A 23,743-nucleotide genomic window follows, 5' to 3' on the forward strand; every position below is an offset into this window, starting at 1 on the left:
ATTAATACAAATTTTATTAAGTAGTATTTTTATTATTTTATTATTTCCCTTCTACGTGACTTTACCGATAGAACCAAGAAGATGAATCCCTGCAGTTACGAAAGCTTAAATCAAAATATCTGGCTAATTTACAGCCTCAGCTATTTTTGAGTTTCACAAATATTTTTTTATCCACCAAGCCCCCAACTCCATCAAAAGGCTTACACTCAGGTGGGCTCCACCGAATGATGCTGATCAAGATGGTGGTGAAGCCTCTTAAGGCTGTGCGTGTGTTATACTGACGAAGCGCTCCGCTTTAAGAATTGTTACAATCTTCATAGTTTTTCAAAACAACTCAACACATTCATAAATAACACCACCATTAAAGAAAATGCATTCATACACATAAAACGCGACGTTTATAGTAATTGCTATTTTTCTTATATCCATTTGGAATATGCTTTCAAACAATTGCCTGAAACGTCGGCAGTTGTGCTTTTTCTATTATCTGGCTGTTTTTGAGCAATGTTTTTAGAGTGTGTTTTCTTGTGCACAACTGTCAACGTAGTATCATCAAATAATAATACATCTACAAGTTATACAGGAGGTTTTTTCACGTTGAGGACTGACAGCCAGCTTAAAGCTTAATGTACCTGCGATCTTTGGAGGCCAACTCTAAGTGGAATGATTCAGCAAACACTGGCACAAGGTTCAGCAAAGTGGAGCGTTTTATCTCCTGAACATCTCCAGTGAAAATAGTTTAAATAGAAGTTATAATTTAATTGTGCACTCTAGACAAAAGCAAACAAATCACTTCTGGGTAACCCTCGTATCTCTGCAACAGTGGCCAAGCGTCACTGCATTGGTGGCAAGATGTTCACTACCTCGCCTGGTATACAGGAGGTCGTGGGTTCGATCCTGATCCTAACGCCCGCTGTATATGTTGAGTCATCACGTCTCTCTCCCCGTTGTCGCGTAGATTTATTTCTGGGTCCTCCGTTTTTCTCCTCCACATTTAGAATCAATTTGCATTCAGAGGATTTGGCTGCCACTATAAATATCCACGTGACAAGCCACTCCGTTGAGCTGTAATTTGTGATAACCACGTCACATGTGAAAAAGAGCGACTTCTCTCAGTGAGCCTTGCCTAGTTAAATAAAAAAATGTTTTTAGTTCACATCATCCCACATGCCACAATCCAACACTCCTGAAATATATATGTTAGCCGACATTTGCTATTCAAAACCGCTATAATACGGAAATGAAACAATATTTAGGTGTAAAAATAAACACATCTTCATATCTCATCATATTCATTAGGCAAATAATACCGTACTTATGGTGAACTAATAAAACAAAAACGCTTCTCCTTTCTGAATCAGCCACTGCAGTCATCTCGACCAAGGCGCAGAACCAACTCGGCTCGCGACAAACGCTCAACCTGAAGGCAGCCATTTTGTACGTTTTAACCATTAACACTTAAAAAAACCCATTAAATTCAACAATCTACACAAATAACTGCCTCCATTTATATTTTCGTACCATTCAGAACGTTGTATCCGCATTCGGATCGCTATATGCGCATTAATTTACCTCAAAATTTCCATAATGATGTTGTCAACGATCGTTAATTGTAAATAAAGAAATGAAACAAAATGGAGTCTCCGACGCCATTTTGTATTTACACTTTTGGCGCCAAAAAAGAATGAAGCGGCGAATGAGGCAACGTTGAAGACTTAAAATCATTGGCGGAGTTTGACTTCTATATTTGTCCCTCATTTAATTTATTTTTCCTTTTAAATCATGAAAATAAATGAATAAAGGTGTCCAGTTTTTTTTAGGGGGGGGCGTTTTCCCCCCGTGCCCCCCCTCCTCCCCCCGTGCCAAAATTACAAGAGACAAGCTCTTAAATACAAGTTAAGGGGGAGGTGCTTATCTGAATGTGGTAGCCAATGAATGGAACGTGGGCGGGGCTAAACATACAACTAAATAATACTAAATGTTGATGTATTCGTAACCCTTGTACAAATACAAATAATTGGAAGCTTTCGTGACTGCAGGAATCCATACTCTTTGGTTCTTTCGGTAAGCCACGTACATAGAAATGTGCAGCGATTACATTATCCACTTGAACATACAACTGAATAATACATACTCTTAGGTTTTTTCGTTAAAGTCAGGTAGGTAAAAATAAATAATAAATAATGAAAAATAATAGAAATAAAATAATATAAAATAATAAAAATAAATAATAAGATTAAAGAATTAAAACATTACAGAAATTATAATAGAAATAAAATATGTAATATTATTTCTATTTTAATTTCTATATATTTTATTATTATTTATTCCTATTATTTATTTTTACCAACGTGACTTTACCGAAACAACCTAAGAGTATGAATCCTTGCAGTCACGAACGCTTCAAATCTCGAATGAATACTAAATGTTGATGTATTCGTTACCCTTGTACAAGTAACCAACGAGCAAGTGGCGCGTGTGTGGATGTGACAGTGGCCACTAAACGGCAGCGCACAGACAAAGATCCCCCGCGTAGCCTCCACAGGCGGCGGGGGCAAGTGCTGTTAGCGAGCGCCTATTAAGGCCGGAGAGGTATCCACGGGACAGCACCACGCCCGACCGCCTTTGTCTCCCCGGTGGTGGTGATGTTTACACGCCGCGCCAGGGAATGATTTGAGGCTGAGTCGACCTAGGGGAGGCCCGGTTCAGATAATCGTCGCCGGTGTTGGCCGTGAGCAGGGATCGAACCCGGGCGGCACAGCGAGCTGATCGCTCCACACAGCACACACGGGGGCCTGCGTCTCTCTCTCTCTTACTCACCGCTTGTGTGAAGCCCTCTGTGTGTCCTGTCTGTATACCACTGTGCACGATTCTGTGTGTCTCTGTGTAGTACTGTACACTCTATATATACACTTCTGTGTCTCTGTGTAGTACTGTACACTATATATACACTTCTGTGTGTCTCTGTGTAGTACTGTACACTATATATACACTTCTGTGTGCATCTGTGTAGTACTGTACACTATATATATACACTTCTGTGTCTCTGTGTAGTACTGTACACTATATATACACTTCTGTGTGTCTCTGTGTAGTACTGTACACTATATATACACTTATGTGTGTCTCTGTGTAGTACTGTACACTATATACACTTCTGTGTGTCTCTGTGTAGTACTGTACACTCTATATACACTTGAGTGTCTCTGTGTAGTACTGTACACTATATATACACTTCTGTGTCTCTGTGTAGTACTGTACACTATATATACACTTCTGTGTGTCTCTGTGTAGTACTGTACACTCTATATACACTTGAGTGTCTCTGTGTAGTACTGTACACTATATATACATTCTGTGTCTCTGTGTAGTACTGTACACTATATATACATTCTGTGTCTCTGTGTAGTACTGTACACTATATACACTTCTGTGTGTCTCTGTGTAGTACTGTACACTATATATACACTTCTGTGTCTCTGTGTAGTACTGTACACTCTATATACACTTCTGTGTGTCTCTGTGTAGTACTGTACACTATATACACACTTCTGTGTGTCTGTGTAGTACTGTACACTATATATACACTTCTGTGTGTCTCTGTGTAGTACTGTACACTATATATACACTTCTGTGTGTCTCTGTGTAGTACTGTACACTATATACACTTCTGTGTGTCTCTGTGTAGTACTGTACACTATATATACACTTGTGTGTCTCTGTGTAGTACTGTACACTATTTATACACTTATGTGTGTCTCTTTGTAGTACTGTACACCCTATATACACTTCTGGGTGTCTGTGTAGTACTGTACACTATATACACTTCTGTGTAGTACTGTACACTATATACACTTGTCTGTGTAGTACTGTACATTCTATATACACTTCTGGGTGTCTCTGTGTAGTACTGTACACTATATATACTGACAGCAGTGACTCTTAACCTTTTATGCAATCGTAAAAATGTTGAATAATGTTAATAAATACCTGGGGGTTTGATTAACAAAGGAGTTGTACTTACGTGCCCGTGCTTAATTTGTGTTTCGATGATTTACCTTTTCAACAAGTCTGGCCACGTCTCACAGCCCCCAGAAAGGGCATCTCGCACCCCCAGGGGCTGCGTGCACGCCAGGGTAAGAGCCACTGTCGACAGGGACCGATCTCCGCTCATAAACCACGAGACCCCTGAGGCCTAAGGGTCGCCTCCTTCTAAGGACTCCGAGGTCAAGGCTCTGTTCGTGTGGTGAGCGAGTGGGTGAGTAAGTGGAGGTTAGTGGGTGGGTGAGTGAGTGGGGGTGGTTGAGTGGATAGGTTGGTGAGTGGGTGAGTGGAGGTGGGTGAGTGGGTAGGTGGGGAAGTGGGTGCGTGGTTGAGTGGGTAGGTGGGGAGTAGGTGCGTGTGTGTGTGAGTGTGTGAGTGAGTGAAACAGGATGCGTCGCCGGGTGTGGCCTGCTTGGCACCCGAGGGTTTCTGAGCTGTCACCTAACCGGCTCTCCCGGGACACTGCGAGGATTTGTTGGCTGCAAAATCCGCGGCGGATCGCATCTTCCTGCCTGGCCTGGAGCCACTGCGCCTCACTGAGCACTGAGCCGTCGCTGCTGCTGTACCAAGGAATGAGCGGACTGGGGTGGAGTCCAAGGCATTCGTTATCTGCTGTGAACAACCCGCAGAGCCCAAGAGAGCGTCTCCGGGTTCAAGCAGCGTTTAGAGTTCAGTATTTAGATTATTTGGCTGCTATGCATTTACAATCTGATGATCCACTTTATTGAGCTGTCATTTGTGATGGGCAGGTCGCTTTGAAAAATAAGCTAATAGCTCAGTGGGGCATTACACCTGGTAAATAAAAATAGTTTAGTTTAATTTGTATTTTTTACAATAACGATGAACGCCAATGGGAATTTGTGTTGCTGCGTGTGCATGCGTGTTGAGTAGCCGTGCGTGTGAATGTGAAACAACAACGCAGCTGAAGTAAGCGGTGGGTGCGGCTGTGAATGGCCGGCACGGGGATCTGCAGTCTCGGACAAGGTGAGAGTGAGAGACGGTGATATCGCCAGCAGTGGGTGATGGAGGCAGGTAGAGTTGGTGATAGATTCACACTGCTAGCAAATGGCTCAAGATTCCAGGATGGGTCACGGGAGTCAACAGACAAATTCTATCTCAGATGCTACAATGACATTCAAGCAACTCGTCACGTTGGGGTAATTACACGGAGGTGGAATTACAGGACATCAGGAGATATCTACAACTATGCCAAGATTTTTTTTTTATTTTACCAGGTAATGCTCACTGAGCAATGTTGCTATTTTCTGAAGCGACCTGGCCACAAATGATGGCTTATCACCATAAAATGTATTTGGTCAACTACTCTAAACGCATGATGTTGATTGTAAATGTGGAGGGGAAAACCGGAGGACCCGGAGAAAATTTCACGCGATCACGAAGAGAGAGAGACACAAACTTTAAATATAAAGCAGGTATCAGGGTCGGGATACAATCCCACCATCTCCTGTACACTGGGCGAGGGAGATAACATCTTGCCACCAACTTGCTGTAGTTTATCTCTCGACACTCATCTCAAGAATAAGCCAACGCAGCTGAGCCTCACCTATTTATATTAACAACAGCACTGATTTTTTAAATGTCAACGTGTGTACAGTAGCCGTGTTCACCTTGAGGCTGCTGTTTGCGCATCTCGGGGCGTGGGTTCACATTCCAGGCGGTGTCTCGTGATGTCAGTGACGACAATGAAAGCATTTCAAGTATTTTACTTCCTTCTTCACCGTCGCTATAAGAGAGAGGTCCTGGTCCAGCGTCTCTCTGAGCGACACAGCGAGCGATCCCAGCAAAGCCCATGGGTCATGGCGAGCGCGACTCCCAGTGAGAGTGTGGATAGTGAGTTGCGCTGCTCCATTTGCCTGGAGACGTTCGTCTGCCCCTCCACGCTGAGCTGCGGACACTCGTTCTGCCTGCGGTGCCTGGAGGCCGCCTGGAAAACGGCGAGAAGCTTCAGCTGCCCGCAGTGCCGAGCGGCCTTCCCTGTGCGACCCCAGCTGAGGAGGAACGTGGCCCTCGCCAACCTGGCGGAGCAGCTCAGAGTTGGAGACGGGATGGCCACGGCCGTCGTGTGTGACAACTGCGGTGACGGCCAAACTCCTGCAGTGAAGACCTGCGTGAGATGCGAGATGTCATTCTGTGTGACGCACGCGAGGCCTCATGTAGAGAATCCCAGGCTGAGTGACCACGTCCTGGTGGCTCCCATCGCGAACCTGGAGGAGCGAAAGTGCCGTGAGCACAGTGAGGAGCTGAAATTCTACTGCACAGTAGACAGCAGCCTGGTCTGCTCAACTTGCACAATCGCAGGAGAACACACAGGACACAAGGTCCTGACGCTGAAGAAGGAGCACGAGACACGGAAGGTGAGGCCCTCAGTGAGACACCGCAACACGATCTGACCAATTTTATCACTGGGCTCCACAATAACTGATGAAAAAAAGAAATTATGTGATCATGCTCTATCTAATGAATCTATTTTTCTGCCTGTACAGCTCATCTCCTGCTTGGTGTTTTAGTATACAGCCTCAGGATGTATTTCATGCCAGGCTCTCACTAAACATAATTCCCGTGTAAAGGAATTAAGTGAAAAGAGATGTGAGACCGATATCACAGGCACCTGATAGACAATTCCATTAAATGTATCTTCTAAACTCAACAGCTATGGGCACATGGGCTCTTGAGTCCGAGTCTGTAGGGACACCAAATCAGCACGGCTCCCACCGGCTGCTGCTCCAACGAGGCATCAGCTTGCTCACTCCCCGTTCCCCCCTCTTGGTCGCCGTAGGGAGGCAGCCTGGAGATGAGGGCCTTCGCTGTGGAGGGGTCGGTGTGGAGGGAAGGGCGGTGTGAGGGGTGGCTGAGGGGGCTGGAGTCTCCCCCTGGTGACGTCTCGTCTCTCACTACAGACGCGCGTAGGGGAGGAGACGCGAGCGGTGGAGAAGAAGAGGAAGGAGGCGGAGAAGTCCGTGGAGCGGATGGAGGCCGCTCGCATGGAGGCGCAGGTACCGTGTCCGGGTCTGGCTCTTCGACCCCCGTGACCTCCACCCAGTGTGGAAGTCGTGGAGGTCAAAATTAATTCGAGAGAACTTCGTGCAGCTTCATAACTTTGATGCCTCTTACTATAACTATATCATTCACTTTCAAACTCAACATTAACTACAAGGGGGTTGCACATTTACCGCATTAGATAACCGCATAGGCGAGTCTGCCGCGAGGTCGGGTTACTCGGCTTTGCGTCTTCCACTCCTGTGGCATAAAATAAGTGTAGAGAGTGCCACGGATTGTCGGGGTGGCGCTGTGGTGCAGTTGTTGCGCTGCACGGGAGGTTGCGCACCGGCACGGACGCAGAGGCACAAACACCGCACAGCTGCACCTCATGCCGTCCCTAATTACGTCCCCAGAGTTTATTTAAACTACAACATTTTTATATTACCAGGTAAGGCCCCACTGAGCGATGTAGATTTTTTCAGAAGCTGCCCTGTCTGTTACAAACGATAGCAGCTCAACAAAGTGGCTGACATCATCATCACGTGAAAATATATAGCAGCAGACCCATAGAGATACATAGAGACCCATAGAGATACATAGGGACAAAGAGAGGTACAAAGAGACCCAAATAATTACCTAGAGACCAATAAAGATGCATAGGGATATATAGAGATATATGGAGACCCATAGAGATACATAGAGACACATATATTTACATGGAGACGCATCGACTCAACTATGTTGATTTCACCAGGTACAGCCCTACTGAGCCATGTAGCTCTTTTGCAGAAGGAACCTGAATATCACAAATGATAGCTCAATGAAATGGCTTATCAGGTGGAAATTGATAGCAACAAAATACTCTACATACTGTACTCTAATCGCTGCTTGAATCCTGAGACACTCTTGGGCTCTGCGGGTTGTTCACAGCAGATAACGAATGCCTTGAACTCTAAACCCGAGCCGCACTTATGGGAAAACCCGACCTGGATTACGCCGATTTTAAATGTGGAGGGAAAAGCTGGAGGACTTGGAGAAAAATCCACGTATGCATCAGGGTCATTGTCGATCCTACGACCCCCTGTACACCAGGCGAGGTAGTTAACATCTCACCACATCTCGTCGGACCCACGAGGGGCCCCCACCGGACTCCGAGTCACCGAGTTTCAACATTCACGACCCCAGCGCCCTCTAGGGGAGAAACAAGAAGAGAGCGGCACCCCTCTTGACCCCTTGGCATGGATCCACTCAGTCCAATGGGCGCCTCGTCACTGGGGCATGATTCACTACTAGGGAATATTATTTTATTATTTTACCAGGTAAGGCCCACTGAGCTGTACAGCTCTTTATTGGAAGTGACCTGGCAATCACGAATGATAGATCAACCAAGTGGTTTACATCATAATCATGTAAAAATTTATAGCAGCAAACTATAGAGAGACCCATATCGATACATAGACACCCATATACATACCCGACCCATAGAGATACATAGAAACCCATAGAGACACACATATATACATAGGGATATATAGAGACCCCGAAAGAGCCCTAGATACCCATAGAGACCCATAGAGACCCATAGACTGAACTATTTTTATTTTTTCCAGGTACAGCTCCACTGAGCTGTGTAGTTATTTTCCAGAAGCGACCTGGATATTACAAATGAGAGCTCAGAATAGTGGCTGATTGCAATGTGGAAACTGATAGCAGCCAAATACTCTAAACGCGCAACGTTGATTCCAAATGTGAAGGACCCAGATAAAAATCCATACGACTACAGAGACAACAAACTCCAAATATACAGGCGTCAGGGTCGGGATCAAAACCACGACCAGCTAAAAACCAGGCGAGGGAGTCAATATCTCATAGCCACCACGATGCCCACACACACACACGGAGTGACTCATGGCTCAGGGAGTCAACCGTGGTCCCCTCGTCTCCTCAGGTATCGGTGGCCGGGATCAGGGGTCGCATCACGGGCAAGTTCGCCCGCCTAAGGAAGGCTCTGGACGAGGACGAGAAGGAGGCTCTCCAACGCGTGGCCGTGAAGGAGCGCAAGCTGCTGTCCCGGATAGACGAGGAAATCGCTCGTCACAAGCGGGAAATCGGGGAACTCCAGGGAGTGGCTACTCGCCTGCGTGCACTGCAGCACGAGAGGGATTCGTTCGCCTTCTTGCAGGTGGGGAGCGCCTCTGTGGAGACGCCGTTTGGGTGTTCAGAACAACAGAGCGGGCAGTGGCAGAGGGGCTCGTGGTGCAAGGTTAGAGATGTCACTCATGATCTCTCTTTCTTCCACAGGGTCACGTGGAGGTGACGCGCAGGTACAGATCCTTAATGTCTCACGGCTAAATACTCACAACACAGTAGATGTGTGTCAGACACGGGCTGTGTGTGAGACACTGGCTGTGTGTGAGACACTGGCTGTGTGTGAGACATGGGCTGTGTGTGAGACAAGGGCTGTGTGTGAGACATGGGCTGTGTGTGAGACACGGGCTATGTGTGAGGCACGACTGTGTGTGAGACACGGGCTGTGTGTGAGACACTGGCTGTGTGTCAGACACGGGCTGTGTGTGAGACACTGGCTGTGTGTGAGACACTGGCTGTGTGTGAGACACCTGCTGTGTGTGAAGCACGGGCTGTGTGTGAGACACTGGCTGTGTGTGAGATACGGGCTGTGTGTGAGACACGGGCTGTGTGTGTTACACGGGTTGTGTGTGAGACACGGGCTTTGTGAGACACTGGCTTGGTTTAAGACACGGGCTGTGTGTGCTATGTATTCTGAGTGTTCCAATGCTGTGGTTAAACGAGGCTGTGTGTGATGCTGTTGGTGGTTGTCCCAGGAGAAAGTTCCCAAAGGAATCTGCACCCTCACCTCCCACTTCAATGGACGCCGCCACGATGCTCTCCCTTGAAAGGGTCGTGAACAGATTCCTGCCTTTCGCTTGTGAGTTCCTCAGTCTTGCACCCACGTGTCTCGCTCTGTTGCACTGCACTTCTGTGCTCCCCACCTTCATCAACTTTTCATTTTATTTTATCAGGTAAGGAACCCACTGAACCATGTCGCTCTTTTGTCGCAAGCGACCAGACTATCACAATGACATCTCTACGAAGTGGCTCATCACGTGGATATTTATAGCAGCAGCCAAATCCTCAGAATGTAGATTGATTCTTAACGTCGAGGAGAAAACGCGAGGAACCAGGGGAAAATCCACGCCACCACAGGGAGAGAGACTCAGACTCTGAAAGAAAGCGACATGGATCAGTGGGCTCTACCTGGTGAAGAAAAATTAGTTAAACAATTTAAATATTCTAATGAACCCTACTGCTGGGTATTGGGGCAAGTGCTGTCAGCAGCACCTATGAAGGCCGGCACGGCAGACGAGGGGTGGGAGGCCAGCTCCACGCCCGGCCGCCTTTGTCTCCCTCGTGCGGAACGTTTACACATCACACCAGCAGATGTCAGTGCAGCGTGAACCATTGTTGTACTGCACCTCTACACTTCTACGTTCACGATCCCCACCATCGCCAACGAGCACCGACGAGAGTGGTGAAGTATGGTCAAATAACCCCCCAGGATGCACACGGCACGGGGAGGCGCTCACCCAGCAGCGGAGAGACACACAATGTCTGTGTGTGGATGTGAGAGTGTGCGAGGCTGTGACACACAATGTCTGTGTGTGGATGTGAGAGTGTGCGAGGCTGTGACACAATGTCTGTGTGTGGATGTGAGAGTGTGCGAGGCTGTGACACACGATGTGTGTGCGTGGGTGTGAGAGTGTGCGAGGCTGTGACACACAATGTCTGTGTGTGGATGTGAGAGTGTGCGAGGCTGTGACACAATGTCTGTGTGTGGATGTGAGAGTGTGCGAGGCTGTGACACACGATGTGTGTGCGTGGGTGTGAGAGTGTGCGAGGCTGTGACACACAATGTCTGTGTGTGGATGTGAGAGTGTGCGAGGCTGTGACACAATGTCTGTGTGTGGGTGTGAGTGCGAGGCTGTGACACGCAATGTCTGTGTGTGGGTGTGAGAGTGTGCGAGTCTGTGACACACAATGTCTGTGTGTGGATGTGAGAGTGTGCGAGACTGTGACACACAATGTCTGTGTGTGTGGATGTGAGAGTGTGCGAGGCTGTGACACAATGTCTGTGTGTGGGTGTGAGTGCGAGGCTGTGACACGCAATGTCTGTGTGTGGATGTGAGAGTGTGCGAGGCTGTGACACACAATGTCTGTGTGTGGATGTGAGAGTGTGCGAGGCTGTGACACAATGTCTGTTTGTGGATGTGAGAGTGTGCGAGGCTGTGACACACACTGTATGTATGTGTGGATGTGAGAGTGTACGAGGCTGTGACACACAATGTCTGTGTGTGGATGTGAGAGTGTGCGAGGCTGTGACACACAATGTCTGTGTGTGGATGTGAGAGTGTGCGAGACTGTGACACACAATGTCTGTGTGTGGATGTGAGAGTGCGCGAGACTGTGGTTGAGGCGTCGTGTTTGTAAAGAGACGCTGTGAGAGTGGTGTTCACATCGTGGTGCTGGCATCATCACAGCTGTTCACTGCCACTGCACACACACACATGGCCGTGTTAGTGTAGCACTATTGTTATTAATTCTTATAATTCACTAATTATTATTCACACGTTATTCGCAGTATGTGTACATTTAAACTAACGAATATCAGTTTGTGAACAATAATACTAACTAATATTAGTATGTGTACACTAATACTAACTAATATTAGTATGTTACACTAATACTAACTAATATTAGTATGTGTACACTAATACTAACTAATATTAGTATGTGTACACTAATACTAACTAATATTAGTATGTGTACACAGATACTAACTAATATTAGTATGTGTACACTAATACTAACTAATATTAGTGTGTGTACACTAATACTAACTAATATTAGTATGTGTACACTAATGCTAACTAATATTAGTGTGTGTACACAGATACTAACTAATATTAGTATGTGTACACTAATACTAACGAATATTAGTGTGTGTACACTAATATTAACGAATATTAGTGTGTGTACACTAATACTAACTAATATTAGTATGTGTACACAGATACTAACTAATATTAGTATGTGTACACTAATACTAACTAATATTAGTGTGTGTACACTAATACTAACTAATATTAGTATGTGTACACTAATACTAACGAATATTAGTATGTGTACACTAATACTAACTAATATTAGTATGTGTACACTAATACTAACTAATATTAGTATGTGTACACTAATACTAACGAATATTAGTATGTGTACACTAATACTAACTAATATTAGTATGTGTACACTAATACTAACGAATATTAGTATGTGTACACTAATACTAACTAATACTAGTATGTGTACACTAATACTAATGAATATTAGTATGTGTACACTAATACTAACGAATATTAGTATGTGTACACTAATACTAGCTAATATTAGTGTGTGTACACCAATACTAACGAATTTTTGTATGTGCACACTAATACTAACTAATATTAGTATGTGTACACTAAAACTAACTAATATTAGTATGTGTACACTACACTAACTAATATTAGTGTGTGTACACTAATACTAACTAATATTATTATGTGTACACTAATACTAACTAATATTAGTATGTGTACACTAACACTAACTAATATTAGTATGTGTACACTAACACTAACTAATATTAGTATGTGTACACTAACACTAACTAATATTAGTGTGTGTACACTAATACTTACTAATATTAGTATGTGTACACTAATACTAACAAATATTAATGTGTGTACACTAAAACTAACTAATATTAGTTTGTGTACACTAATACTAACGAATATTAGTTTGTGTACACTAATACTAACTAATATTAGTATGTGTACACTAATACTAACTAATATTAGTATGTGTACACTAACACTAACTAATATTAGTATGTGTACACTAATACTAACTAATATTAGTATGTGTACACTAATACTAACTAATATTAGTATGTGTACACTAACACTAACTAATATTAGTATGTGTACACTAACACTAACTAATATTAGTATGTGTACACTAACACTAACTAATATTAGTGTGTGTACACTAATACTAACTAATATTAGTATGTGTACACTAATACTAACTAATATTAGTATGTGTACACTAGTACTAACGAATATTAGTATGTGTACACCAATACTAACGAATATCAGTATGTGTACACGAAAACTAACTAATATTAGTTTGTGTACACTAATACTAACTAATATTAGTTTGTGTACACTAATACTAACTAATATTAGTATGTGTACACGAAAACTAACTAATATTAGTTTGTGTACACTAATACTAACTAATATTAGTTTGTGTACACTAATACTAACTAATATTAGTATGTGTACACTAATACTAACTAATATTTGTATGTGTACACTAACACTAACTAATATTAGTGTGTGTACACTAATACTAACTAATATTAGTATGTGTACACTAATACTAACTAATATTAGTATGTGTACACTAATACTAACTAATATTAGTGTGTTTACACTTGCTAACTAATATTAGTGTGTGCACACTATTACTAACTAATATTAGTATGTGTACACTAATACGAACAAATATTAGTATGTGTACACTAATACTAACGAATATTAGTATGTGTACCCTAATACTAACGAATATTAGTATGTGTACACTCATACTAACTGATATTAGTATGTGTACACGAAAACTAACTAATATTAGTATGTGTACACTAAAACTAACTAATATTAGTATGTGTGCACTATTACTAACAGATGGATGCTCACCGACTCTGGACACAAACTCAGCCCACCACAACCTCCAGATTTCCTCAGATCTCAGGACGGTGACGGTGAGCGATGTCACCCAGGGTCGCTCTCATCACCCACACCGCTTTGATGTCTATCAACAATCCCTGTGCTCTGAGAGCTTCTCGTCGGGTCAGCACTACTGGGAGGTGGACGTGGGGAGCGCGAGGTGGTGTCGGGTTGGAGTCGCGTACGGGATAATCCCACGGAGAGGGGTTGGTGCTGCGTGCAGCCTTGGTGGGAGTGACGTCTCCTGGTGTCTACAGAAACATCGCGACAGCTTCTCAGTGGTGCATGGCGGGGTAGCGACCTCACTGTCGGTGCCACAGCCTCCGCGGAGAGTCGGTTTCCACCTGGACTGGGACGCGGGGCGGCTGTCGTTTTACAGTGCCGACTCCATGGCGCTGTTGTACTCGTTTAATAAAACCTTCACTCAGCCTCTACACCCTGGGCTGTGGGTGGGGTGGGTGTTGTTCGAGGGTAAAGTTGGTGACTCAGTGAGGATTGTGGATCTGAGTGGCACGCCCTGATGGAGGTGAAGGTGAACAGCGCAGAGGGCAGACGCCACCACGACGCACGGCGCTTGCCACCCTCGTCACCGCCACGCCCGTGACTGGCTGGTGGCTGTCGGTGGCTCGGGGCTGCGTGGCTCTCCATCACAACGGGGGGGGGGGGCTGAGCGTAAACAATCCTCACAATCTTCATTAGGTGGGGGTGATAAATTGAGTACTGCTCTGTGTGTGTGTGAAGCCAACGTGGATGTGTTCACCCTGCCAGAGGAGTGTGACTGTGATGTAGGGGTGCAGTGAGTAGCAATGGTGAATTGGGATGTGTTTATACACTGGTGGTGTCATGGGTTGTGGGAGAGACACAACAACAAAACTATTATATTCTTTACGTTCTTTCGGTAAAGTCACGTAGATTAAAAAAAGAAGAATATGAAAAATTTAATAATAAACATTAAATACAAATTTTAAATGAAAAACCAAAAATTCATGACGTTTGATCGCAACACAAGCGGTCGTCATCAGTCAAGAAAAGTTTTAAGTCAAAACAATAATATTCATTTTTAAAAGTATAAATGTGCGCGTACGACTGTGGCAATGTAACGCTTGTATCATCGATTCTACAATAAAAATACACAACAACAACAATGTAGTTGTGTACAGCGTCATTCGTGCTCACTGCATCCAGCAACGCCGTTCATTAATTAAACACGAGGACCAAATCCTCTACACAGCCACTGCCAAGCAAATAAAATCTACAAATTAATAAACAAATAAAGAGACGGCGCCAAACACAAAAGGCGCCAACAATGTCCGAGCTGTTCAAGTTGTCTGCTGCTGCGTCATTGACGTGGTGACGTCACCACGCACGCTCCCCCAACGTGATGACGTCACCACGCACGCTCCCACAACGCGGTGACGTCACCACGTCTCCCCACCCCCCACGCCCGCCCCTCACCACTGCACCATCTGTGAACACAAAGAGCTTCACAGCTCATCGGATTCCTCCTGCACCACAAACACAGATTCTGACGTTCTGGATTCCCGCCACTCGGGGAGTCCCGCGCGGTGACGTCACCACGTCACCGCGTTGGCGACAACAAAAACAGAGGCCCTGAGGGGCACCCTGCAGCCTCGCTGCTGTGACCCAGCACTGTGGGGGGGGGGGGTTGGTGACGTCACCTCGCTGCTGTGACCCAGCACTGTGGGGGGGGGGGGTTTGGTGACGTCACCTCGCTGCTGTGACCCAGCACTGTGGGGGGGGGGGGGTTGGTGACGTCACCTCGCTGCTGTGACCCAGCACTGTGGGGGGGGGGGGTTGGTGACGTCACCTCGCTGCTGTGACCCAGCACTGTGGGGGGGGGGGTTGGTGACGTCACCTCGCTGCTGTGACCCAGCACTGTGGGGGGGGGGGGTTGGTGACGTCACCTCGCTACTGTGATCCAGCACTGTGGGGGGGGGGGGGTTGGTGACGTCACCTCGCTACTGTGACTCAGCACTGTGGGGGGGGGGGGGTTGGTGACGTCACCTCGCTGCTGTGACCCAGCACTGTGGGGGGGGGGGGTTGGTGACGTCACCTCGCTACTGTGATCCAGCACTGTGGGGGGGGGGTGGTTGGTGACGTCACCTCGTGCTGTGACCCAGCACTGTGGGGGGGGGGGGGTTGGTGACGTCACCTCGCTACTGTGATCCAGCACTGTGGGGGGGGGGGGTTGGTGACGTCACCTCGCTGCTGTGACTCAGCACTGTGGGGGGGGGTGGTTGGTGACGTCACCTCGTGCTGTGACCCAGCACTGTGGGGGGGGGTTGGTGACGTCACCTCGCTGCTGTGACCCAGCACTGTGGGGGGGGGGGGTTGGTGACGTCACCTCGCTGCTGTGACTCAGCACTGTGGGGGGGGGTGGTTGGTGACGTCACCTCGTGCTGTGACCCAGCACTGTGGGGGGGGGTTGGTGACGTCACCTCGCTGCTGTGACCCAGCACTGTGGGGGGGGGGGGTTGGTGACGTCACCTCGTGCTGTGACCCAGCACTGTGGGGGGTGGTTGGTGACGTCACCTCGTGCTGTGACCCAGCACTGTGGGGGGGGGTTGGTGACGTCACCTCGCTGCTGTGACCCAGCACTGTGGGGGGGTGGTGACGTCACCTTGCAGCTGTGACCCAGCACTGTGGGGGGGAAGGTGACGTCACCTCGCTGCTGTGACCCAGCACTGTGGGGGGGGGGGGGTTGGTGACGTCATCTAGCTGCTGTGACCCAGCACTGTGGGGGGGGGGGGGGGTGTTGGTGACGTCACCACTGACGCTGCTGTGAACTCCCACACACACACAGACGACTCTCTACCCTGTAATCACTCGATACACAACCTACTCCCTGCACACAGAGACAAACACACACTAGAAACGCAGAGAAACATAGACATTACTATGCACAGACTAGAGAGACACACACTACACCGATATACACATAGACTAGAGACACATTCTAGATTTGAAGCTTTCGTGACTGCAAGTATTCATATTCTTAAAATTAATAATTATTCATTTTAATTTTTTACCTACGTGACTTTACCGAAAAAACCTAATAATAGAGACACATACACATCCGACACAGAGACTCAGACTACAGACACGCAGAATTACGTACAGTCCTACACACAAAGACACACAGACGACACAAGAGGCATGTACAGTACTACACACACCGACACAGACTAGACAAACAGATTGCACACAAATTCCCGCCTGTAGATGGTGTGGACAAGTCCCGCTAGCGAGTGGCAGCAGTGCCTAGGGAGGCCGTGACGGCTCACGAGTTGGTGGCTGTCAGCACCACAGCCGCCTGGCTTCGCCTCTGCCCAGCAGCGATGTTCACCGCACAGCGCACCAGGCAGGATGCATTTGGTGCTGAGTCGACCTAGGTGAGGCCCAGGGCCGCTTCAGGTCATTGCCAAAACTGCTGCTGCTGGTGGTGGCCGTGTACAGTGGTCATGTACAGACAGGACACAGAGGGCTTTATACAGAGACACAGACGTATATATATAGTGTACAGTACTCCGTTGGTGGGCATGGAGCGGGGTGGTGGTGGTGGTAGTGGTGTTGGTGGTGTTGGTAGTGGTGTTGGTGGTGTTAGTGGTGCTGGTCTGTGGCCGTTTGGGTCGATGCGTTGTCTCTTGGCCAGCGGTGACGGTGCGAAAAGTTCACTTTCAGCGTGGGCCCAGTTTGGGTGGGGAGGGGGAGAGGAGGGGGCACGGGGGGACAACGCCCCCCCCCCAAAAAAAACTGGACACCTTTATTAATTTATTTTAATGATTTACAAATAAAAATAAATTAAATACTCCGCGATTCCTAATGTGAGGGACAAATATGAAAGTCAAACTCCGCCAATGATTTAAAGTCTTCAACGTTGCCTCATTCGCCGCTTCATTTTTTTGGCGCCAAAAGTGTAAATACAAAATGGCGTCGCAGACTCCATTTTGTCGCATTTATTTATTTATTTACAATTAACGAGCTTTGATAACTTTGTTATGGAAATTCTGAGGTAAATTAATGCGCATATAGCGATCGGAATGCGGTTACAACGTTCTGAATTGTACGAAAATATAAATAGAGACAGTTGTTTGTGTAGATTGTTCAATTTAATGTTTTTTAAAAGTGTTAATGGTTAAAACGTACAAAATGGCTGCCTTCGGGTTGAGCGTTTGTCGAGAGCCGAGTTGGTTCCACGTCTTGGTCGAGATGACCGCAGTGGCTGATTCGGATAGGAGAAACGTTTTTGTTTTAAATATTCACGATCAGCACGGTATGATGAGATATTAAGATGTATTTATTCATCCAAACCGCACCGGGATTGTCCACCCGACGTCCACAACGCGCCCAGTGTCTCTCAACTCCGTGCTCTGTACAAGACGCAGCTACTCACGTTCGCCTGCCCCTAACAGCCGCCATTTAACAAGGCGGAGGGGGGGACCGGTGTTTTATTATTATTTTAATTTGCTTGTTGTTTATTTTATGATTCATGTATTATTCACGCATAATTTATTTTATTTAAATGATTACATATTTCAGATTACTTTCTAATATTATTTATCTAAATTATTACGTTCATTGAAATTATTCGTTCCATTATTAATTTATTATTCATACATAATTAACTTTATTAAAATTATGAAAACAAAAATGTATTGTTTATGTTATTTTATTTAAATATGTAAATGTATGTAACTTATACATTGTTTATATATTTCTTTTTCATTTTATTATTCATTCATCTTATAAATGTTATTATTTATTTCCTCAACTTTGTATTAATTTTCTTTACTTATTATTCACTTTATTTGCTACTTAATGTTCTTCTGCTATTCGTTGCACGTGGCTGCAAATTGACTTTGCTCAGTCGGTGGTCGCCGCTGAGGTCGTGACGGGTTTCTTTTGTTCCATTCCTGTTGCTCTGTGGCCCCGGTACCGTTTCCGTGCTGCTGTGATGTGCACCGATGCCCACTTTAGTGAGGGCGACGTTGGCACGCAGACTGAAGATCGATTGAAGAGGACAAAGCGAGTCCCTTCATGTGCAGTCAATGTCTCTTTATTTTAACAAATATGCAAAACATTACCCCATTGCTCGAGGAGTATTATGATTATGATTGGAATCTCAGCTCCACCGTAACGAAGAATGAAAACTGTCAATGCTCCCCACGTTTCAGCTTTCAACTGAAGAAGCTTCAAATCTTGACGATGCTCCCAGCACGTGGAGGGAATGTCACAGACATCGCGCTGATCAACAAGGGGCAGAACCTGAAAGCGCATCGGAGAGAGGCACAACGCGTAATCTGCACACCGTACTCCGACGTGCACGCCGCTCACCAATCCCAGCGCCACAGTCCAGGCTCAACCTTGCGTAGCTTCCGAGATCTGGAAAAAATAAAATCGGCGACATTCCGGGTTGATTTGGCCACAGCCTCTTGTGAAATCTCCCGTGCACTTTCATTGCTCAGCGCGCCCCGCGAATCCCTGCGGTGGAGTGGCAGCGCCCTCGCGTGGCGCGCACCAACACCGCTCCAGGCAGCGCAGGGACCCAAACGGCGTCTCGGAATCGGTCGCGATTCGTGACTCGGTCCGCAACTCTGGACCAATGCCGGCAGTGAAACAATGAGCCCCACGTGACCCCCAACTTCCCCCCATCTCCCCCAACCCCTAGGGGTCCCTCCTCTCACGTGACAACCCCCAAGCCCCCCCCCCCCCCAGACAACCCACCCCCCAACCTCTACCCCTCCCCCTGGTGGCTGTTGTTGTGGTGGTGATTTTGGTGGGGGTTGTTGTTGTACTTGTAATTGTTGTGGTTGTTGTGGTAGTGGTTGTGGTGGTTGTTGTAGTTGTGGTGGTGGTGGTTGTTGTTGCTGCTCTACCACTTTCTCTTGACGAGCACCACGTGGTCACGTGGCGCCCTCGCGAGAAGTTCCCAGCAGCGTCAGTGGTGACGTCACCAACCCCCCCCCCCCCCCACAGTGCTGGGTCACAGCAGCGAGGTGACGTCACCAATACCCCCCCCCCACAGTGCTGGGTCACAGCAGCGAGGTGACGTCACCAACCCCCCCCCCACAGTGCTGGGTCACAGCAGCGAGGTGACGTCACCAACCCCCCCCCCCCCACAGTGCTGGGTCACAGCAGCGAGGCTGCAGGGTGCCCCTCAGGGCCTCTTTTTGTTTTTGTTGTCGCCAACGCGGTGACGTGGTGACGTCACAGCGCGGGACTCCCCCAGTGGCGGGAATCCAGAACGTCAGAATCTGTGTTTGTGGTGCAGGAGGAATCCGATGAGCTGTAAAGCTCTTTGAGTTCACAGATAGTGCAGTGAGGGGCGGGCGTGAGGGGAGCGCATTGGGGGTGGGGGCGAGAGTGGTGACGTCACCAATTTGGGGAAGCGATCGTGGTGACGTCACCATGTTGGGGGCGCGTGCGTGACGTCACCACGTTGGGGGAGCGTATGTGGTGACGTCACCAAGTCCATGACGCAGCTGCAGCAGACAACTTGAACAGCTCGGACATTGTTGGCGCCTTTTGTGTTTGGCGCCGTCTCTTTATTTGTTTATTAATTTGTAGATTTAATTTGCTTGGCAGTGGCTGTGTAGAGGATTTGGTCCTCGTGTTTAATTAATGAACGGCGTTGCGGGATGCAGTGAGCACGAATGACACTGTACACAACTACATTGTTGTTGTTGTATTCTGTATTTTTATTGTAGAATCGACGATACAAACGTTACATTGCCACAGTCGTACGCGGACATTAATACTTTTAAAAATCAATAATATTATTGATTTGACTTAAATCTTTTATTGACGTCATGAATTTTTGGTTTTACATTTTAAATTTAGATTTAATGTTTATTATTTCATTAATCATATTTTTCTTCTTTTTTTATTTTTTTTATCTACGTGACTTTATCGAAAAAACGTAAAGAATATAATATTATTGTTGTTGTGTTTCTCCCACAACCCAATACACCACCAGTGTATAAACACATCCCAGTTCACCATTGCTAATCACTGCACCCTACACCACAGTCACACTCCTCTGGCAGGGTGAATACATCCACGCTGGCTTCACACACACACAGAGCGGTACCTATTTTATCACCCCTCCTCCCTATGAAGATTGTGAGGATTGTTTACGCTCAGCCCCCCCGTTGTGATGGAGAGCCACGCAGCCCCGAGCCACCGACAGCCACCAGCCAGTCACGGGCGTGGCGCTGCGCGTGGCGGTGACGAGGGTGGCAAGCGCCGTGCGTCGTGGTGGCGTCTGCCCTCTGCGCTGTTCACGTTCACCTCTCTCAGGGCGCACCACTCAGATCCACAATCCTCACTGAGGCACCTTTACCCACCACCAGCCCAGGGTGTAGGGGCTGAGTGAAAGTTTTATTAAACGAGTACAACAGCGCCATGGAGTCGGCGCTGTAAAACGACAGCAGCCCCGCGTCCCAGTCCAGGTGGACCCCGACTCTCCGCGGAGGCTGCGGCACCGACAGTGACGTCTCTACCCCGCCATGCCGCACTGAGAAGCTGTCGCCAAGTTTCTCTAGACACCAGGAGACGTCGCTCCCTCCCAGGCAGCACTCAGCACCAAGCCCTCTCCGTGGGATCGTCCCGTACGCAACTCCAACCCGACACCGCACCGCGCTCCCCACTTCCACCTCCCAGTAGTGCTGACCCGACGAGAAGCTCTCAGAGCACAGGGCTTGTGGATGGTACTCAAAGCGGAGTGGGTGATGGGGGCGACCCTGTGGGACACGGCTCTGCGTCACCGTCATGAGATCCGAGGAAATCTGGAGGCGGTCGTGGGCTGAGTTTGTGTCCAGAGTAGGTGAGCGTCCATCTGTGGTGAGTGTTAGTGTAAACACACTAATATTAGTTAGTATTAGTGTACACGTACTAACATTAGTTAGTGTTAGTGTACACATACTAATATTCGCTAGTATTAGTGTACACACACTAATATTCGTTAGTGTTAGTGTACACACACTAATATTAGTTAGTATTAGTGTACACATGCTAATATTAGTTAGTATTAGTGTACACATACTAATATTAGTTAGTATTAGTGAACACAAACTAATATTCGTTAGTATTAGTGTACACACACTAATATTCGTTAGTATTAGTGTACACAAACTAATATTCGTTAGTATTAGTGTACACATACTAATATTAGTTAGTATTAGTGAACACAAACTAATATTCGTTAGTATTAGTGTACACAAACTAATATTCGTTATTATTAGTGTACACAAATTAATATTCGATAGTATTAGTGTACACACACTAATATTCGTTAGTGTTAGTGTACACATAATAATATTCGTTAGTATTAGTGTACACATACTAATAATAGTTAGTATTAGTGTACACAAATTAATATTCGATAGTAATAGTGTACACAAACTAATATTAGTTAGTGTTAGTGTACACATACTAATATTAGTTAGTATTAGTGTACACATACTAATATTAGTTAGTATTAGTGTACACTTACTAATATTAGTTAGTATTAGTGTACACATACTAATATTAGTTAGTATTAGTGTACACATACTAATATTAGTTAGTATTAGTGAACACAAACTAATATTCGTTAGTATTAGTGTACACATACTAATAATAGTTAGTATTAGTGTACACTTACTAATATTAGTTAGTATTAGTGTACACATACTAATATTCGTTAGTATTAGTGTACACATACTAATATTAGTTAGTATTAGTGTACACATACTAATATTAGTTAATATTAGTGTACACATACAAATATTAGTTAGTATTAGTGTACACATACTAATATTAGTTAGTATTAGAGTACACACACTAATATTCGTTAGTATTAGTGTACACACACTAATATTAGTTAGTATTAGTGTACACACACTAATATTTGTTAGTGTTAGTGTACACAAACTAATATTCCTTAGTATTAGTGTACACTTACTAATATTCATTAGTATTAGTGTACACATAGTAATATTAGTTAGTATTAGTGTACACAAATTAATATTCGATAGTAATAGTGTACACAAACTAATATTAGTTAGTATTAGTGTACACATACTAATGTTAGTTAGTATTAGTGTACACATACTAATATTAGTTAGTATTAGTGTACACATACAATATTAGTTAGTATTAGTGTACACATACTAATATTAGTTAGTATTAGTGTACACATACTAATATTAGATAGTGTTAGTGTACACACACTAATATTCGATATTATTAGTGTACACATACTAATATTCGTTAGTATTAGTGTACACATACTAATATTCGTTAGTGTTAGTGTACACATAGTAATATTAGTTCGTGTTAGTGTACACATACGAATATTCGTTAGTATTAGTGTACACATACTAATATTAGTTAGTATTAGTGTACACATACTAATATTAGTTAGTATTAGTGTATACACACTAATATTAGTTAGTTTTAGTGTACACATACTAATATTAGGTAGTATTAGTGTACACACACTAATATTCGTTAGTATTAGTGTACACATACTAATATTAGTTAGTATTAGTGTACACATACTAATATTAGTTAGTATTAGTGTATACACACTAATATTAGTTGTTTTAGTGTACACATATTAATATTAGTTAGTATTAGTGTATACACACTAATATTAGTTAGTAATAGTGTACACATACTAATATTAGTTAGTATTAGCGTACACGCACTAATATTCGTTAGTGTTAGTGTACACACACTAATATTCGTTAGTATTAGTGTACACATACCAATATTCGTTAGTATTAGTGTACACATACTAATATTCGTTAGTATTAGTGTACACACACTAATATTAGTTAGTATTA

The 23,743-nt window shown here is 45.3% G+C and overlaps 2 protein-coding genes across 3 annotated transcripts in view; one reads left to right on the forward strand and one right to left on the reverse strand.

Moving 5' to 3' along the window:
* The window catches only part of LOC133359417 (E3 ubiquitin/ISG15 ligase TRIM25-like), a 90,565-nt gene that overhangs the window by 56,619 nt on the left and 10,203 nt on the right, over positions 1-23,743 (reverse strand). The window contains exon 6 of one of the 2 annotated variants that reach the window (XR_009757160.1): positions 20,931-21,750. Coding sequence is in view for 1 of the 2 variants with exons in the window: in XM_061577830.1 (XP_061433814.1) it covers positions 21,209-21,750 (542 nt within the window). In the remaining variant the exon portion in view is untranslated. Of the gene's footprint in view, positions 1-20,682; positions 21,751-23,743 lie in introns of those variants that run through there. The other variant, XM_061577830.1, reaches the window with a different exon arrangement.
* Positions 5,643-15,037, forward strand: LOC133359415 (E3 ubiquitin/ISG15 ligase TRIM25-like). Its single transcript, XM_061577828.1, has 6 exons — positions 5,643-6,419; positions 6,963-7,058; positions 8,993-9,226; positions 9,346-9,368; positions 9,888-9,991; positions 13,851-15,037. The coding sequence occupies exons 1-6, from the start codon at positions 5,733-5,735 to the stop codon at positions 14,411-14,413; spliced, it is 1,707 nt and encodes a 568-aa protein (XP_061433812.1). The 5' UTR covers positions 5,643-5,732; the 3' UTR covers positions 14,414-15,037.

The sequence above is a fragment of the Lethenteron reissneri genome, chromosome 65 (genome assembly GCF_015708825.2).
Source record: "Lethenteron reissneri isolate LAM-NWPU_2019-01 chromosome 65, ASM1570882v1, whole genome shotgun sequence".
NCBI classification, from domain to species: domain Eukaryota; kingdom Metazoa; phylum Chordata; class Hyperoartia; order Petromyzontiformes; family Petromyzontidae; genus Lethenteron; species Lethenteron reissneri.

Coding starts and splice junctions, on each gene's coding strand:
- LOC133359415 (XM_061577828.1), top strand. CDS start 5,733: ATGTCAGTGACGACAATGAAAGCATTTCAAGTATTTTACTTCCTTCTT. Junction 6,420..6,962: donor AGGAGCACGAGACACGGAAG/GTGAGGCCCTCA, acceptor CTCTCACTACAG/ACGCGCGTAGGGGAGGAGAC. Junction 7,059..8,992: donor CCGCTCGCATGGAGGCGCAG/GTACCGTGTCCG, acceptor TCGTCTCCTCAG/GTATCGGTGGCCGGGATCAG.